We start from the raw sequence: 17376 nt of genomic DNA on the forward strand, positions 1-17376 counted from the left end.
TCAGCTCGGTTGATGTACACCGCATACTACAGATTCCTTTAATACATGGAAGAGAGGATCTAGTGGCGTGGCACTTCAACAAGAATGGGTAGTTCTCAGTAAAATCGGCATATCACTGCCAATGGACACAAAAATTTGATGAGGGGGGCAGCCAGGCTCAGGGAGCAGATGGCCGGAGAGAAATTTGGAAAAAGCTATGGAAAGCTGATGTCCCGGGAAAGATCAAGATTCATGGGCGCCGGATTTTGTATGATCACATACCATGTCGTGTAGTCCTCGCTGGGAAACACATTGGTGATGACTCGTCTTGTCCGCTGTGCTCGTCAGATCAGGAGGATACTAAGCATATGATGTTCACCTGTGGTCGGGCACAAGCTGTTTGGCGGGCTATGGGAATTTGGAGGGAGATTGAGCTATTGTCGGGTAATCTTTAGTCGGCATCGGAAATTCTTGCCTCTGCTATAAGCCGAGGCGGGATGGCGAACGGCCTTGAGGTTAATTTCACCGAGCTATTATTAACTGGTGGCTGGTATATCTGGTGGGAAAGAAGACAAATTGTCCATGGTGAACAAGTTCAAAGCCCGCATAGATCGGCAATGTCTATAGTTGCACTAACGATGAATTATAAGCAGTCAATGAAAAAAGCAGCAAGGACCAGACAAGGATGGGTGCCTCCGGCTGAAGGACAACTATTGGTGAACACTGACGCATCTTTTGATGAGTACTCACACAGTGGGAGTACAGGAGTTGTGATCAGAGACAACCATGGAGGTGTTATAGCTGCTTCAAATAAGTTCCTACCTCATGTGGTTGATGCTCATATGGCGGAGGCTTGGGCTTTGTATGATGGTCTGTTCTTGGCTCAAAGCATTGGTGCAAACAAAGTTATATGTCAAACTGACTGCCTTGAAGTGGTGACCACGATACAAGATGGGGGTTTCTCAGCTACCTCGGCTGCGGCAATCTATGATGAATGCATGAGATTGTGGCGAGACTTTACTGAAACTTCCATCAAACATGGTGACCGTGAAGCGAATTTGGTCGCTCATGGTTTGGCTAGGCAAGCTTTTATTTCTAAAACTTCTTGTACCTGGTTAGATGAAACTCCAGATTTTATTTTGAGTGTTGTTGCACATGATGTAACCATCCTATATGATCAATAAAAGCTTGCCTTATGGTGTTCAAAAAAACTAGCCGTGGCTCGCCACGGAGTAACAGCAGGTGCGCCAAATGTTAGGCGACGTATTTTGGCGCCACAGGTGTGGCGTGATTCTGCGTCTAGGAGTAGCAGTGGCAGCCGCAGCTTTGTTGTGAACCAACATCAGCCTGCTGTCCGTGGCAGCCGCAGTATGTGGCGTGGTTGCGTCAGTGGCAAACCAAACAGCAGCCAGCTCTAGGTGGCAGCCACATGTGTGGCGTGGCGCACTGCGGCCAGCAACCAAACAGGCCCTTCCCAGTTACTCTCATTAGCTCTTTGTTGCACTTGCACCTCGTCTATCATTATTTTATGGACTCATATTTACCAGCCCAAAGTTAACCTTACCTCCATGTTAAGTTAAAAACTTGACACTTGTTGTCCTCTTATCTAAGCCCTCTCTTTATATTTTATTAAGAATATGTATTCTATAGTAACTCTTAGGGCAATTGCATTTTTGCCCTCGTCCCTAACTCAAATTATGAGTTCACCTGTAATTTTTGAAATTTATGATTTTGCCCCTTTTTTGAAATTGATGGTTTAGTTGACCCTTGTTTTGTTATAAGTGCATTTAATAGTGTAAATTTGATGGGGGGTGGGGGGGAGGGCACTATTCGCTTGTGAATTTTCCCCTGCTCTTTTTTTTGCGAGAAATTTTTTTCCCTGTTCTACTGTCACGATAACTTAGCTTTTACCTCTATTTTGATATCACACATTTTGACATATTTCAAAAGAATTTTAGCAACAAAATAATCTTGTAAGAATTTGCATATATTTCAAATATGACCCAACTTAGATTTTTTAAAATAAAATCTGGATGTCATTTTGACTTTTTGAAACCACTTGCATACATATGATTCACTTGTAGCACTTCGCTGCTACCTTAATTGCCCAGAGCTCAATCAGTGGCCCGCAACGAAAGCCACCACTCGATCCATCAGCGCAACCGCCTCGTGGCTGCCGTAGTCGGAGACGAAGAAGACGTGTCCCTCGCCTCTGGACTCGAACCACTCCACCTTCCCCGGCCAACCGCTGGCCCTCACGGCCTCGCAGTACGCTCGGCCCCTTGGCGCCAGCGGATCCACCGACGCCGTGGAGACAAACAGCCTCCTGCCTGCCAGCTTCGCCAGGCCCGGTTCACCGGCAGCCATCGGGTTAATCCTCGGGTCATCTGACCCGTCCCTGGCGCCGGGGAAGATGACCGCCCACCTCCTCTTGTTAGCTCGCCAGAACTCTTCTGCTTCGCCCTCCAATTTCTGTTCGCCGCAGAACGAAGGGTGGAGCAGTATCACGCCTTCGATGCGCACCAAAGCAGGCGCCACGGCGCGCGCACCCGCGGCTACTGCCACGTTGTGGGCAATGTTCGCGCCGGCGCTGGCACCGGCCACGAAGACGCGGCCGAGGTCGCCGTGGTCAGACAGCCACGGGTCCACGCCGGACGCCGCCCAGCTGAGCGCGGCCCAGGCATCGTCGTAGGCAGCGGGGAGCGGGTGCTCGGGAGCCAGTCGGTAGTCGACGGAGACGGCAACGACGCGGGCGGCGGCGACCTCCGAGTTCACGTAGCGGTGGAAGTCGGGGCAGCCGGGCGAGCCGATGACGAAGTAGCCGCCGTGGAAGATGACGAGGACGGGGAGCTTCGTCGTGGCGACGCCGCCGTCGGGCTCGGACGCCAACGGGGCCTCCGTCTGGGTGGCTGGCAGGTAAAGCCGCACGGCGAGGCCGGTGGCGGCGTCGACGACGACGTCCTTGGAGGTGACGCCCGTGCCGGCGTCGTAGCCGGCGGGCACGGTGTCCATGCCGCTGGTGCGCTCGACGCGACCGTCGCCGTATAGCAGGAAGCAGCCGCACTCGAAAGCCACCTCCGCGCTGGCGGAATCCATTGCCATGCGAGCAAACTGCGCGGCAGCGGGCGGCGGGCGGCGGACTAGAACAACTCGTTGGTCGGTTCGGTTGTCCTCTCCTTTTCCTTTAGAACTGCTGCTAGCTTTATACTAATATCATATCATTTCATTTATAGTGCATCTACAATAATTCATTATTGATATAGATTCTATTATTAATAGACGATTTACCTTGTCTCTTATAAGCTTATCCCCTCGTTAGGTATCTTAGAACATGTGTCTCAACTAGCTGCAAGACTGTAGCTCGCTACTTTTTCTCTCCTTTCTTCTCTGCTCTAGTATTAATACGATACACCTCATAACATCTGTTTAAATGGTCTTAAAATTATTTGTGTTTGCTTGACTGTAGTTAGTGGGTGGTGCTGATTTGTTATGAGATAACAATATTACTGACTGGCTAGTAGATGGTGACTGGTGCTGATTTAGTATGAGAGAACAGTATTGCTAACTGGTTGACTCACACGTCAAACAAAAATATTTATTTTTATAACTGCAGCAGTACAATATACTATTCCGTTTTGCAAGCACCCAATGGCCAATTACTTTGAGGGCCCTACGCTCTCAGAGTCCAAGGACGGTATTGCTGATTCGACTTGCGGGCATTTTAGTTTGCGAAAGTTTTTGGATTTGGCTTCTGTAGCAATTTCGTTTTTATTTGGTAATTAGTGTCCAATCATGTACTAATTAGGCTCAAAAGATTCATCTCATCATTTCCAGCTAAACTGTGCAATTAATTATTTTTTAAAACTATATTTAATATTTCATGTATGTGTCCTAAAATTTGATGTTACGGGAAATCTTGAAAATTGATCTGATTTTCTTTGCTCGCGGTGTTTGCGTGCTGTTTTGTTTTGTGGCCACGAGACAACAACGGGAAGGAGGTTGCGACTGAGCAGTCAGTGTGCGTGTCTAGTGTCCTGTACTGCGCCAATAAGGCCGAGATTAGTTGTTGCTAAAAAAATTGTGGTATTTTATTAAATAAATTTATTCAATGCCACTAAATTTATATGAAATCCTGTCAATACTATTGAAATTTCCTACTTCCCTTCACGGCCACTATTTTAAATTTGCATTCCCTTGCTGGCCACTATTTTAAACTTGTAGTCGCTGATACTTTAGGCCCGCAACTGCCCCCTCTGTTATCCTTTCCCAGTGACGCGCTGCAGACATAAATTTAGTTGGCCGCCATAACGTGGTAAGATTCCGTGACGAACCGGCCAGAGTAGCGTCATGGCGGGCACGTGCTCAACTGGGCGAGCGCCGACGGCCTAGGCGAGCACGCTGCCCTGCAACCCCCGGCTGGGCGCACGCGGCAGCCGCGCGCGTCGACGAGGCCTGTCCGAGCAGGGCCAGGCGGCTTAGGCGAGGCGATGTCTGCTCGACCAGTGTTGGAGGCCGCGACGAGGAGACATCTCAACTAGCGCCGCCGCGCTCTCTGCCGGCCAAACCGTTACCACCGCTTGGCCGCCGCCCGCCCCGACCTTCTCCTCTATGGCCGGCGACCATGGAGCCGCCCCCCACCTCGGCAACCCGGAAATCTAAATACCACTGCCTCCCACCACCACTCCGGCGGCTGGCGACCTCACCGGCGGTCACTCCGCCCACCTCCCATCCTCCCTGGCCGCCCCCTCCCCCTCTTGTAAGGATCAACGGGGTGTCCGACCCTAGAGGGGGAGGGGGTGAATAGGGTCGCTAATCGCTTTCTATCATATGGCTCAATCTATTTGCATGAGATAAACCTAACACGTCCTACACATGCTAGTTATGACTAAAGTTTATCTATGCTACTCTCTACTTACCCCTAAAAGACTTGCAACCTATAACCAATCCTAATCAAACTAACTAGAAAAGTAAAGACACGCAAGATAGAGTAAATGCGGAAACGTAATACGGTAAGTAAAGAGGTAAGGGAGAGAATATGCAAACTCCCGTGAAGACACCAAGACACACGATTTAACGTGTTTCGGTTAGGACACCAAGTCCCTCCCTACGTCCACGGTCACTTGTCCAACACGAACAAGTGTGATGCCGAGTCTCTCCACTTGATCACCGTCTTGTGTTCGCCACCAAGGCTCCCGGCAAGCAAAGGCTAAGTGACCCCAAGTCACCAAGACAAGGCCACCGCCACCGTCTCTCTCGAAGCATCACCCACGGCACCGTCTTCACTATCGGAACTTCTCACCAAGAGGGGTCTCCTTCCCCGCACAAAGTGTCGTTGCCTCTCCACACCAAGTCGGAGGGTCACACGACGAGTACACAAGATGCTTGCCGCAGCAAGGCTTCTCTCAAGGAAGTTCTCGCAAGAACTAATCCCTATTACAACCACTAAGCACTCACAAGTGTGCTTAAGCCTCTATGATGTACAATGACGCTATATGGTGGTTGGAGGTGTTCTTCAAGTGTAGTAGGCTTCAGCAACTCCAGCACACACAAATGAGGCGTGGGGTGGCATATATATAGCCCAACCCTTCAAACTAGCCGTTGGGAAAAGGCTGACGAAATCCCTTAACACCGGTTGATCCGACGCTCAGTTTTTGTCATCACCGGTTTAACCGGTGAGTGTATTTTCCCAGCAACTTAGCCGTTACTGCTCCAACGGCTACTTGATCAATTGCACCGACGCTCTTGAAATCATCGTCGGTTTAACCGGTGAGTGCAAGCTCAGAAACCCCCCGAAAAATGGAGTCTCTGGACAACTGCACCGACGCTCACTTTGCCTTGATCGTCGGTTTAACCGGTGCCTGTAAAACTCCTGCTGTCTCTTCGGCCTCCAAGTCCATTACACCGGTGAGTGTAAAACACCCAACGTCGGTTAATCCGGTGCCAAGTTCATTGCACCGATGAGTGCAATTTGCTCATCATCGGTTTAACCGGTGATAGTAAATTGTCTTAGTCTTGATCTTTTCGACTTGAATTTCTTCACGGTCTCTTCAATTCTTGTCCCTTGGACCGAAGAGGTTTCAGGGCGCTGCCCTGAGACCACTATAGGGGCGGCCCTTCGGGTCTAGCTACGCCTATTTTCTCTTTGTCATCACTTGAACCTAAAAGACTGAGAATGGTCATCTTAATAATCATATTAGTCCAAGTGTTGTGTTGTCTATATCAATCACCAATACATTATATTGAAATATGGCATGAGAGACCATTTTCGCTACACCTCCCCCAACCACTAGCTCGCCCGGCGGCGGCGGCGGAGACGAGCCGCGCGCTGCTCCAGGTAGCAGCGCACGCGCGCGCGTGCGCTGTCTAAGGAATTCGGCAGAACAAGTTTGGAGAGATTGGGGCGAGGGCGAACGTGATGGCTACAGACAGGGGTGGTAAAGAGCTTTAATTTTTAGTCTTGACAATCTAAGAGCCGAGTTCTAAAAAAACCGAAATCTAATCTTATATAATTTTGAGCTAAAAAATTCAAAGGTCAAACTGAATTATGAAGAAAGCATTAGGTGTTAGAAAATTAGGCACTTTTAGTTGTAATTTAATCTAGAAAAATATAATTAATATGTTTGTGACATCAGATATATGCATGTGTGATCTAAATGTGATTAACATATAGATGATACTGATTATAAAATGAGAAATATACCTAACGATAGAGCTGGATGCACTAGTCGACATAGTGTCTGTTGATGTAGCCGTCCCGCTCGATGCAGTGCAGAAAGGAAGCAGTGCTGATCAACAACTAGACGCCTGGAAGAAGATGATCGTCACCAACACTAGCAGGAAGGAGAGGACGAAGCGAGTAGTCGTGCCGCTTACGGACACTCCCCAAAAACATGATTGTTGTCCTTCACCCGAGCAGGTGAACTCACGGACATCAGCGTTTCGGAGGCCTACTCTTCTAGTGCTTGTGCGCGCGAGAACTGGAACGGGAACAACTTGACGGCAGCAGAAGTTGTGGGTTTGATTGTGTATTAGCATCAAGAAAAGATGTCAAAGAGAGGTTGTTATAGCCTCGCTCCACATGGGAACGTCAGGAGTATGGCTGGGCAAAATACTCGAAACCCGAAGCCCGAATCCGAAAAACCCGAGCCCGAACCCGAAAAATCCGAACCCGAAAAACCCAAACCCCAATTCGGATTCTAACCCACGGTACCCGAAATTATTATGGTTAGTTCGGGTATTGGGCCACGGTACCCGAATTACCCGAACTACCCGAAATCAGCCCACTCAAGTCTATTTGTTTATTTTTGGCCCAGCGGCCCAGCCCACCGCTCCACCAGGCCACCGCTCCTAACCCTAGCGAGCAGCGCCCCAGGCCCCAGCCTCCAGCCTCCAGACGCGGAGCCGCCCCGCCGGCCAGACCCCCCAGCGCCCCGCCGCCACCAGACCCCAGCGCCCCACTGGCGCCGCCCCGCCCCCACCCCCCAGTACGCTCGTGCCGCCGCCGCCCCCAGCCCTCCAGTACGCCGCGCCGCCGCCGCCACTCCGTGAGCGCGAGCTTCAGGGACGGAGGCGATGGCACGACGCGCGGAGGCGATGGCACGACGCGCGGAAGCGAAGTCGCCGCCGGCCGCCCTCTCCGGTCGCCGCTCCCTTCCTCCCTCACCGGCGCTGCCCTCTCTCTCCACCTCGCGTCCCCGCCGGTCCCGAGTGGCGAGTGCCACGGCGCCGCCCTCGCCACCCGCCGCTGCGCATCGATCTGGGAGAGAGAAGGAGCACCGGCGCCTTGCAGTTGCAAATCGGAGGACCTCGGGTATATCGGGTATACCCGAACCCGAAATTGCGGGTACCCGAATTGTCGGGTAGTGATTTTTCAGAGTTAAAATCGGGTAGCATTTTCTGTTACCCGAATTTTGTATTACCCGACCCGAAAAATTTGGGTAACCCGAATGCCCAGTCATAGTCACGAGACGGAAGATCAAGAGACGGAAGAAAATGTTCTTAACTCCCATCATTATCACGCCAATGAAACTTCCGTCACCATGCAGCCATGGCTCTAAAAAACTCCCGTAACCTTCCTCATTAACCTTCCTCATTAACCAGCAGCAAAACCAATTCACGTTTATTGTTAGAAACGGACCAGCATGGTCACGCCGCATAAGTTCCTCAATGCAATATTTAATACGAGTCTTAGAATTTATTTGATTTAATTAAATAAAATATAAACCAAATCCATATTAAATTTAACATTAAGGCTGTTCCAGCGGCTCTCCTATCCAACCTCGCATGCGTAAAATAGGGAGCCGGGAGCCACTATTCCTTCTTCCAGCAGGTGCCGCATGCGAATGCGGAGAGCCCGCGACGAGGAGAGAGAATGCGTATTCCTACGATTTCTCTCTCCAACCCGCAAAGCATTCGCAAGTCTCTTCTGTCGGCTCCTGTGAATGTAAATTTTTTAAGCGTCGCAGCCGATGAGTCTCTAGTGGTGGGGCCCAGGAGCCTTTTGCGCATGCGTCCTCGCATCCAGCTGGAACATAGCGATGTTTTACAAGATGCCAGCTCACAGCGCCTTGCGCAAAAGGCTTTTTTCGTATCCGCACTCGCACACTGCTGGAAACAGCCTACGCGCCGATGCCGCGCCGCGTGTGCTGCCGCTCGGTCGCACGCCTGGGTGGTGGGCACACTGGGCTGTCAGGTTTGTGCATCGAGCCGAGACTTGGCTACGGCTAAGCGAGATGCATTAGGCTGGCTCCAACGGTGCCCCCATCCCTCCCCCCACCCCATATCGGGGGAGCTATAGGGGAAATCCGATCCAACGGTTCCCCTATAGCTCCCCCTATATACGGGGGAGTTGAAACTCCCCCCACATATAGGGTGAATTTCAACTCCCTCTATATCTCTAATCACACTGTTTCTTCACGATATTAATCTCGTTTGAGCCCCGTAACATGATGATAATGTGTATTATAACAGTACAAATACTGTATGATTTTTTAAAATTCAAAAACATTAACTAAATAGTTAGTTAATGAGTGATAGTATATATGGGGAATAGATAGGGGGGAATGGTTGGAGAGAAGAAATTAGGAAGGAATCTTTTAGAGGGAGGTAGTAAAATATAGTAAATAGTACGTTTGGGGGAGTTGGATAGGGGGAATGGTTGGAGATAGCCTTACAAGAAAGTGCCATGTAGAGGAGCAAGGGGGTACTTGGGTTGGATCTTAGGGTGGGCCGCGATCCGCCCATAATTCGACAATACTGACACCAAACTGAGTGGAGAGACGAGAGTGATGCTAAACAAAACAAGTTGTCACTCTCCTGATCAAGCAAGCTAAGAGCATCTCCAATAACTCCTTTAAATCATTTAAATCATTGTGAATAGGTAAAAGAAGAACACAAACGCTAAAACTCAGTTCCAACAGAAGCGCTAAACTCATCGGCTCGCTTCTTCCTTCGGCATCCGAGAAACACGGTAGGCATCTCTGCCTACGCAGAGCACCTCGCCATCCACCGTTCTGGGCCCGCCCGCGCCTCCCGAGCCCGCCCGCACCGTCGTTGACCTCCCCAATCGGCGGTGGGGTCAAATCGGCCGCGGCCGCGGCGTTGGAGGCGGCGGCGGAACCAAATCGGCGGCTGCCGCGGCCGGTGCTGAATCAGCGATGCCCCTTTCCCCGCGCGACGGTGGCGGTTCCACGCGCGGCCAGCAGGAGTTCCCCGCACCGGCATCGCATGGGCGGAGTGGCAGCGGGAGCTCCTATGCGCTCAGCTCCGCCGGATCCATCACCACGTTGGTCCGTTGCTACGCACTACATCAGTCCGCTGCTTGCTTCTCCGGTCACCCCGCTACATCAGTCTTTTGATTCCGATTGATCTGATTCAATCTGTGGAAAATGAGAGGCTGCAATCGAGATTTGGGGGTTGCATCCCCTGTTTTTGTATTTCATTTTTTCTGTTGGGTTGACTAGTGGATTGGAGGAAATTCAGAAGAGGGAGCCGTTTGCTTTGTTGATTGGCCATAGGAGAGCAAAGGACAGAGAGGAGCAGAAATGGGATGCGGCGCTGAGCTGCTCCTCGTGCTAGCTTGCTCGGTGGGGATGAAATGCAGAGGATGGCGCCATGAGCTGCTCTGCTAGCTTCTTGGAAGAAAGATGGAGGCGGATAGTGGCGTGTGAAAATTGGGATCTATGCACAGACGTCCGCATCCATGCTTCAGGAGATGATGTGGGCCTATTTTTAATATGGAGAGCCCAATTTTAGCTATACTGTTGGTTTGCTTTCTAGTTTATGAAACTTCAAATCTTTATTTTTAGCTAATGATATATCTAGCCTTTTTGAGATGCTCTAAAAAGGAACCCTGTTCCAATCGAACCTTCACCAATGCAGCAAAGTTAAATTTCAAGGTCCTTCAATAAAACTCAGGTGGGGATCCCCCCTAACCCTAAAAAAAATTCCTCGAAGTCCAAATATCCGAATCCAATCAATAGCCCGCAAGGAAATCAGCCACTCGATCCATCAGCTTAGCCGCCTCGCGGCTGCCGTGTTCGGGGACGAAGAAGCCGTGCTCGCCTTCCGACTCGAAGCACTCCAGCTCGCCGCGCCACCCGCTGGCTCGGACGGCGTCGCAGTACGCCCGCCCCCTGGGCGCCCTCGGGTCCACGGACGCCGTGGAGACCAGCAGCCTCTCGCCAGCCAGCTTGGCCAGGCTCGGCGCGCCGGCCGCCATCGGGTTGATCCTCGGGTCGTCAAGCCCGCCGTTCGCGCCGGGGAAGATCACCGCCCACCTGTCCTTGTTCGCTCGCCAGGACGCCTCGTCCTCTTCCTCCGTCTTCTGCTCGCTGGCGAACGAAGGGTGGAGCAGGATCACGCCTTGGACGCGCGGCGGCGTCCCAGCGCGCAGGCCGCCGACACCGGCGGCGACGGCCATGTTGTGGGCGATGTTCGCGCCGGCGCTGACCCCGGACAAGAAGACACGGCCGAGATCGCCGTGGTCCGTCAGCCACGGGTCCGCGCCGGACGCCACCCAGCCGAGCGCGGCCCAGGAGTCGTCGTAGGCCGCCGGGAGCGGGTGCTCCGGCGCGAGGCGGTAGCGGACGGAGACGGCGACGACGCGGGCGGCGGCGGCCAGCGAGTTGACGTAGCGGTGGAACAGGGGGTGGAAGGGCGAGCCGACGACGAAGTAGCCACCGTGGTAGAAGACGAGGACCGGGAGCTTCGCCGTGGCCGCAACCTGGACGCTCGGTAGGTAGAGCCGCGCGGCGACGCCCGTGGCGGCGTCGATGACGACGTCCTTGGAGGTGACGCCGGTCTCGGCGTCGAAGCCGGCGGGCGCCGTGTGGCACGCAGCGCGGGTGCGCTCGGCGCGGCCGTCCTTGTACAGCCGGAAGTAGCCGCAGCTGTAGACGACCTCGGCGGCGGCGCCGCCGGAGTCCATCGAACCGAGCCGCGCCGCGCCGCGCAGACGTGTGTGAGGCTGTGATGGGCTGGTGGCTCGACGGGGTATTATCTAGGGTTTTTGGTCCATAGGACACTTTGAAAATGTGGTTTAGTCAACAACACACTGCACTCATCAAATTTGTTTGATGGACACTACAATTTTATAATTTTGTCTACAAGACACTACTCAAATAAAATAATCATTTGGAAGATAGACGATGAGTTAAAAGACTGTGTTGCCCATGGCTTTCTTCTTCCTCTAAAGTTGGAGGACATCGATATGGCTCAGCGCTTTGGTCGCCTCGCTTCTCTCTACGTAGATGGCTACTGCTCCGCTTGGATATGGAGCACCGTGAGCTGGTCTCCTCCGTTGGCCCTCTCCAAGCCGATTTCCTCCATTTGAGCCCTCTCTTTCTTCTTTGAATGGTTCATTGACGTGCCCGGCCCCCTCGAGCAGGCCACGGTGGGCTCCAACTTGCACCCGCCCAGCAGGACGCAGTGGCCGCTCCTCGCCTTCGCCCTCCCGCACCCCGCGCCCTCCCGCAAATCATGGATTAATTACCGTCATTAGATTCATCTCGAAAAATTACATCCATCCCTGAAAAGGTTTTGCAAATAGACTTCGTTTAGTACTCCATACATGCATTCGTCTTTTTGTGTAAAAGTTTTCGCAGAAAGAACCAAACACGGCCATGATGTCCTGGAGACCAAACCACTCTTTTAAGGTGTCCAGGGGACAAATAGTCTAGTTACTATACAGCAAGAAGCGAGGGTACTCCACAGCGCTCCGCGTCCGCGCGCCTGACGCGTGGCGCCGATGGGTGTTAGACGGAGGAGCTCGCCGCTGGGCCTGATTTTCAGCACGCGTTGTGCGTCCCGTGCTGCGCGGCCCACCTCGAGTTCCCCCTATCCATCCATCATCCAGTCCACGTCCTCCGCCACCAGCGCAGTAGCCAGCCGAGCCACCTCACCCCACCTCGCCGCTCGCGATGGCGGTCATGCGCGTCGCGGTGGCCGCCGCACTCCTGGCCGCGCCGCCCTCCTCCCGCCGCCGCCGGGCCGTGCTCCCCTCCTCCTGCCGGCCTCTCCCCACCTCCCGCGTGTCCAAGGCGCTGCACGCCGCCGCCCCCCGCCGCAGGCGCGGTCGACGAGGAGACCCCCGCCGCGTCGCCTTCCTCAGGTTCGCCTCCCGCCCTTCCTGCTGCTTCCGTGGCCTCGGATTTCAGATTGGGTTGTCCTCAACTGCGAGTTGCTTGTGCAATAGACGATATTTCAGATTGGGTTGTCCTTAGCTGCGAGTTGCTCGTGCAATAGACGATAGGATGCTCGCTTGGCCGCATTTGATCTGGGAGCCGTCGGACTAAGAGCGGGCTGCTAGGCAGCGGAGGTAAAGCGAAGCGTGATGAGCTATTGACCTGGGTGGCTGTTGGTTGTTGCAGATTCTAGCAAGGGAGTGGAGAACTTGGTGATCATTGGTTCCGGCCCGGCCGGGTACACTGCTGCAATCTACGCTGCCAGGGCAAACCTGAAGCCCGTCGTGTTCGAAGGTTACCAGGTGGGTGGTGTCCCTGGTGGGCAGCTGATGACCACGGCCGAGGTGGAGAATTTCCCTGGTAATTTCTAATGCTCCTGCAGTGCTCACTCGCGACTCCTCCCTGCTGGCTTTCTTGGCCGCCGAACTCCTTAGCCGTGGTCTCTCTTGTGCGCAGCACAAGGGGAGGGGAGGGTGACGGGAGGGTTTCGTGGAGGTCGAGCTGCCGCGCCGCCTTCGTGTCCGATGGTTTGCGCGGGGGACGCCGCGCCGGAAGGCCGCCGGATCCACCTCGCCGCCGCTCCCGTTCCCTTCTGAGCCTCGGTCAGCTTCCTGCCTTCTCCGTTTCTCTTGCATACATCTTGCGCCTTTTGCCTCGCGCTTCGTCCGGCTGAGATTCGTGCCTCTTGGCTCCTTTTCCGTGTTCCTTGTGCCGCCGTCGTTGCCGCTGGTGGTTGGACGGGGCTGCTCCGGTGGTGGTCTTGCTTCGGACGCTACTGGGCGCGGCCAGGCGGCGATGGCGCTCCAGACGGCCAGGCGGCGACGGACGCTTCTGCCAACTCCATAAATCTGGCCCAAAGCCCATCATCACTACGGGGCGCGGAGAGGCGCGCGGCCCACCTAGTGACCCTATTATCTATCCTGGGCAGCGGCACCGTGCTGCATGCCGCTCAGAATTTGCTGCTGTGAAATTGTCCATTGTTCTGCGAAGTGTCAATCAAAGATCGTAACCTCCTCGCGTCGGGGCCGCGTCTCCGTGACGAGATCTTTTCCCTCCACGCCGTCCACGGGCCATGGCTGATGGCTTTGCCGTGCAGATCGGGTCAAGGGGTGCGAGGGGGACGGGACGGGGCCGGTGGGTAGATGGGACTGAGCATCAAGGGTACTGTGGGACTCTGGCTGGTTGCATGTCCTTGCGCGCAATCACGCGCGTGTCGTCGGTCGCTCCGCCTCCACACGCGCTTGCCGGGAGCGCCGCCCTCTCGACATCCTGTTGCGCGATAGGTTCGCCATGGCTGACGAGTTCGCGTACTCATTCACGAGTGGGCGTTGATTGATTTGTTCACGGGAAGGTGCCTGCAGACTTTGCTCGCAGCCGTGGTCCTGGGCTCCTGGCTCTGGGTTGTGGCTGCCCAAGTTCTGAATTATTTCGTGCTCATTCGATTGTATATGTTTGGTAAGGGGACCATGAATATTTTTTTTATTTTTAACCTATTTTTCAACTTTATTTTAAAAATAATCCACTCGGACAAATATTTACATATTTAACCTTTTTGGTCGCGCCAGTCCGCGTGGCGCGACAAAAACACTCTGTCGCGCCATATGCATTGGCGTGACAAGGTGTGCCACGTTGGCACGCTTCAGAGCGTTCGGAAGGGGTTTGCCAGCGTATATTCCACGTGTTAAGTTTGTCACGCCATTCTGTTCATTACCTCCTTTAATTATGTTTGGTAATTGCTCGTCAGCTATCTGTTGAGGCAACATGTAACCTAAAGTTCTAGTATTAATAGTTAAATGTTAGTCTTATTGTGAAAAAATTCCTAAAAGCAAGTAGGGTCCTGAGCCAAACTTGTAGCCTCCAGTGGGGTCCGTCTCTGTTTGGCAAAGTCAAATGATACGTGAGACCATCCGAGTCAATGTAACATGAGCCGGAGTGTTAAAAGCACGAAGCCCATTTGGTAAAGCCGCGAAACTCCAAATCTCTAAAGATTCTTTAAAAAAACCGAGACGTTCGGTCCCTGGAAAACTAGGCTCTAGCTTATTCTATGGTTGGTGCGTGTTCGTCGCTACGATCTTTTTCTTTCCAAATGATTGGGTTGCCTTGGCTTGGCACTTTTGGCCGCGCGCAACGCTGCAACCTCCCTACTCCCTAGTGAGGTTCTATACAAAATCTTAGGAACCTTCGTCTTCCCTGCCTCTGCATTCATATATACCCAAGTTCCAGGGCATGTTCGATGAACTATACCAACTCAAATCATCGGCATCTATCGGCAGGCTGCCCTCCAGGATTAGAATTTGTCCATTGTTCAATCACCGTTGCCCTGTGAGCCCGACTGCAGCCTGCAGGCACAGGATGCCCTTGCACACAGCACACTTCAGCAAACAGAAAACAGGATGCCATCTGTTCCGAATCTGCCAGTGCTTAACAGCCGGCGCCGAGGGTAAACGGTCGGGCGGCGAGGGGTTCGCCGTTCACCTCGCGTCCCCATTCCATTCCATGTGCGAGCTGCTAGCGATGGCTCAGGAAGTCAGGAGGCGGCCCGGTGCCGCAGGCGCCGGGCCAGGGCGCGGCAAGGCGGACCGCGGGTACGCCCGCCTCCGCCACCGACTCCACCGCTTGGCCGTCGTCGTCTTGCAGCGTTGTCATCGGAGTATTTGCGGCCATCGCTTTGCCGATACAGGTGCAGGGTAGCCCCAGTCCCCAGCCCCAACCGCCCGGGATAAGGGCTATCGTGTCATCGAAGTCGCGGCGATTTTTTTTTTTGCGAAAAGGAGAGAGCTTTATTAATGATTAAAAGGGAGGTTTACATCACTTGCACAAGCTTGCTCTACACAAACCGGCACTCGCTCTCTCCACACAGCGCTATGACGAAGGCGCTTGGCCATCTGCGCTAACTCATGGGCAACGCCATTCTGATCTCTCCCAAGATGGCGGTACTTCACTTCTGGCAATTTTCCGGCTTCCTCCAAAGCGGCTCTAATGATGAAGGTGGAGGGTGACCTTTGGGCGCTTGGACAGTTTAGGTACCCAACAACTGCAGCACAATCTGTCTCGACGATAGCCGGACCAGGGGCCCATTCAGCCGCAAGGGCCAGCCCTTCTCTCCACGCTTGTGCTTCCATTTGCTCCGCAGAACCGCCCTCGTCAAAGTACTTCCAACCCGAAAGGATCACCTGCCCTGTGTGGTTCCTGATAATCACCCCAATCCCTGCCTCGCCTGAACTCTCCGAGAAAGCTCCATCCGTGTTTATCTTTATCCAGCCGACCGCCGGGGCTTGCCAACAGCGCTTGGCAGCAGCACGGACCTCCTTTGGAGTCGCTGGCTTTATCATCGGCGCCTTTCCTTTCATATCATTCGTCCCCCCTTGCTTAAGGCTCGACAAAGTGTCCCAGTAACTGGACAAGAAATTTACTGACCCCTTCGTGGATACCCATCTACCCCCATGTACCAGCTCATTTCTCACAAACAACGCTCGCCACAGAACTAGGAGCAGCTGTGCAGCTCTTTCAGCATCAGACCTGCCAATAAGAAGCAACAGCCATTCTGGCCCAGCGAATGATAGCATATCCTCCGGTGGCAGGTCCCAACGCTCCCTCATCGCCTCTCTCAAGACGAACGCATGATCGCAGGTAATCACAGCGTGGTGTTCAGACTCCTCCGCACTCCCACATAGATCGCACGTGCCGTTTAGCGCCATCTTCCTCTTACTCTTATTACTCTTGGTAGCCAAGCCGCCGTTGAAACGAACATGGCACCATTTATGTCATTTCGAATGATTTTGATGATCGAATGACAACGCAATCAATGGGACTAATATGATTGTTAAGATGACCATTCTCAGGCTTTTAGGTTCAAGTGATGACAAAGAGAGAGAAGATAGGCGTAGCTAGGCCGAAGGGCCGCCCTAGGGGGTTCAGCTACCCGGTTAGCGGACGGGGGTCGAGGGGGAGCCGCCCCTCGCGGGTCTCAGGGCAGCGCCCTGAAAGCTCTTCGGTCAGTAGCACCGGAAGAACCGACGCATGAGCATCGGTGCATCCGATGATTGTCGGAAGAACCGACGCCATGTTTTTTTTGGTGCAGAAGGGAATCGAAGCCAAGTCAGCTTATAGGCACCGGATGAACCGATGGTTCAAAAAGGGGCATCGGTGCATTGGGCATACTGTGTTCCAGAGACGATGCAAGTCGCGCAAAAGCCAAGTTTTCAGCACCGGTTGAACCGGTGAAGCATCGGTGCATACCATCGGTGTAATGACGTCAGCAGAAGAGTTGAGTGATGTGAGTGACCGGTTTAACCGACGGCTAAGCATTGGTTCAACCGGTGGTCACTGTGTCAGCTGTCAGGAGTTCAACGGCTACTTCGGGTTATGAGTGACCGGATGAACCGACGCTACCCCCAGCCAGAGGCATCTGTTCATCCGATGATACGCAGATTTTCTACTGACCGTTGGAGCAACGGCTACAAGACTTGGTGGCCTATATATACGCCTCACCCCGGCCATTTGAAGTTTGCTGGAGTTGCTGGACATCCCACACACACACCCAAGAACATCTCCAAGCCATACAAGAGCATCAAGATCATATCCTTAACCCTTAGCACACCTTGAGAGTGTTGTGTAAAGGATTAGCTCTTAGTGAGTGAGATTGCAAGGCTTCGAGCCTTTGTGCTGTGGTTCATTAGCGAACCAAAACAAAAGCTTGGTGCGCCGGCACCTT

At 53.3% G+C, this 17376-nt stretch overlaps 3 protein-coding genes across 3 annotated transcripts; 1 reads left to right on the forward strand and 2 right to left on the reverse strand.

Moving 5' to 3' along the window:
* Nucleotides 1-1945: 1945 nt before the first annotated feature.
* LOC120660870 (tuliposide A-converting enzyme b1, amyloplastic-like) lies at nt 1946-3293 on the reverse strand. Its single transcript, XM_039939517.1, has one exon. It carries the CDS (start codon nt 3079-3081, stop codon nt 2098-2100), a length of 984 nt encoding a protein of 327 aa, XP_039795451.1. The 5' UTR covers nt 3082-3293; the 3' UTR covers nt 1946-2097.
* A 7053-nt stretch (nt 3294-10346) lies between these two features.
* LOC120660871 (2-hydroxyisoflavanone dehydratase-like) lies at nt 10347-11686 on the reverse strand. Its single transcript, XM_039939518.1, has one exon. The coding sequence runs from the start codon at nt 11405-11407 to the stop codon at nt 10454-10456; it is 954 nt and encodes a 317-aa protein (XP_039795452.1). The 5' UTR covers nt 11408-11686; the 3' UTR covers nt 10347-10453.
* A 3-nt stretch (nt 11687-11689) lies between these two features.
* Nucleotides 11690-13717, forward strand: LOC120662697 (TANK-binding kinase 1-binding protein 1-like). Its single transcript, XM_039941792.1, has 5 exons — nt 11690-11761; nt 12238-12589; nt 12849-13022; nt 13119-13264; nt 13452-13717. The coding sequence occupies exons 1-4, from the start codon at nt 11690-11692 to the stop codon at nt 13256-13258; spliced, it is 738 nt and encodes a 245-aa protein (XP_039797726.1). The 3' UTR covers nt 13259-13264; nt 13452-13717.
* Nucleotides 13718-17376: the final 3659 nt, after the last annotated feature.

The sequence above is a fragment of the Panicum virgatum genome, chromosome 2N, assembly GCF_016808335.1.
Source record: "Panicum virgatum strain AP13 chromosome 2N, P.virgatum_v5, whole genome shotgun sequence".
NCBI lineage: Eukaryota > Viridiplantae > Streptophyta > Magnoliopsida > Poales > Poaceae > Panicum > Panicum virgatum.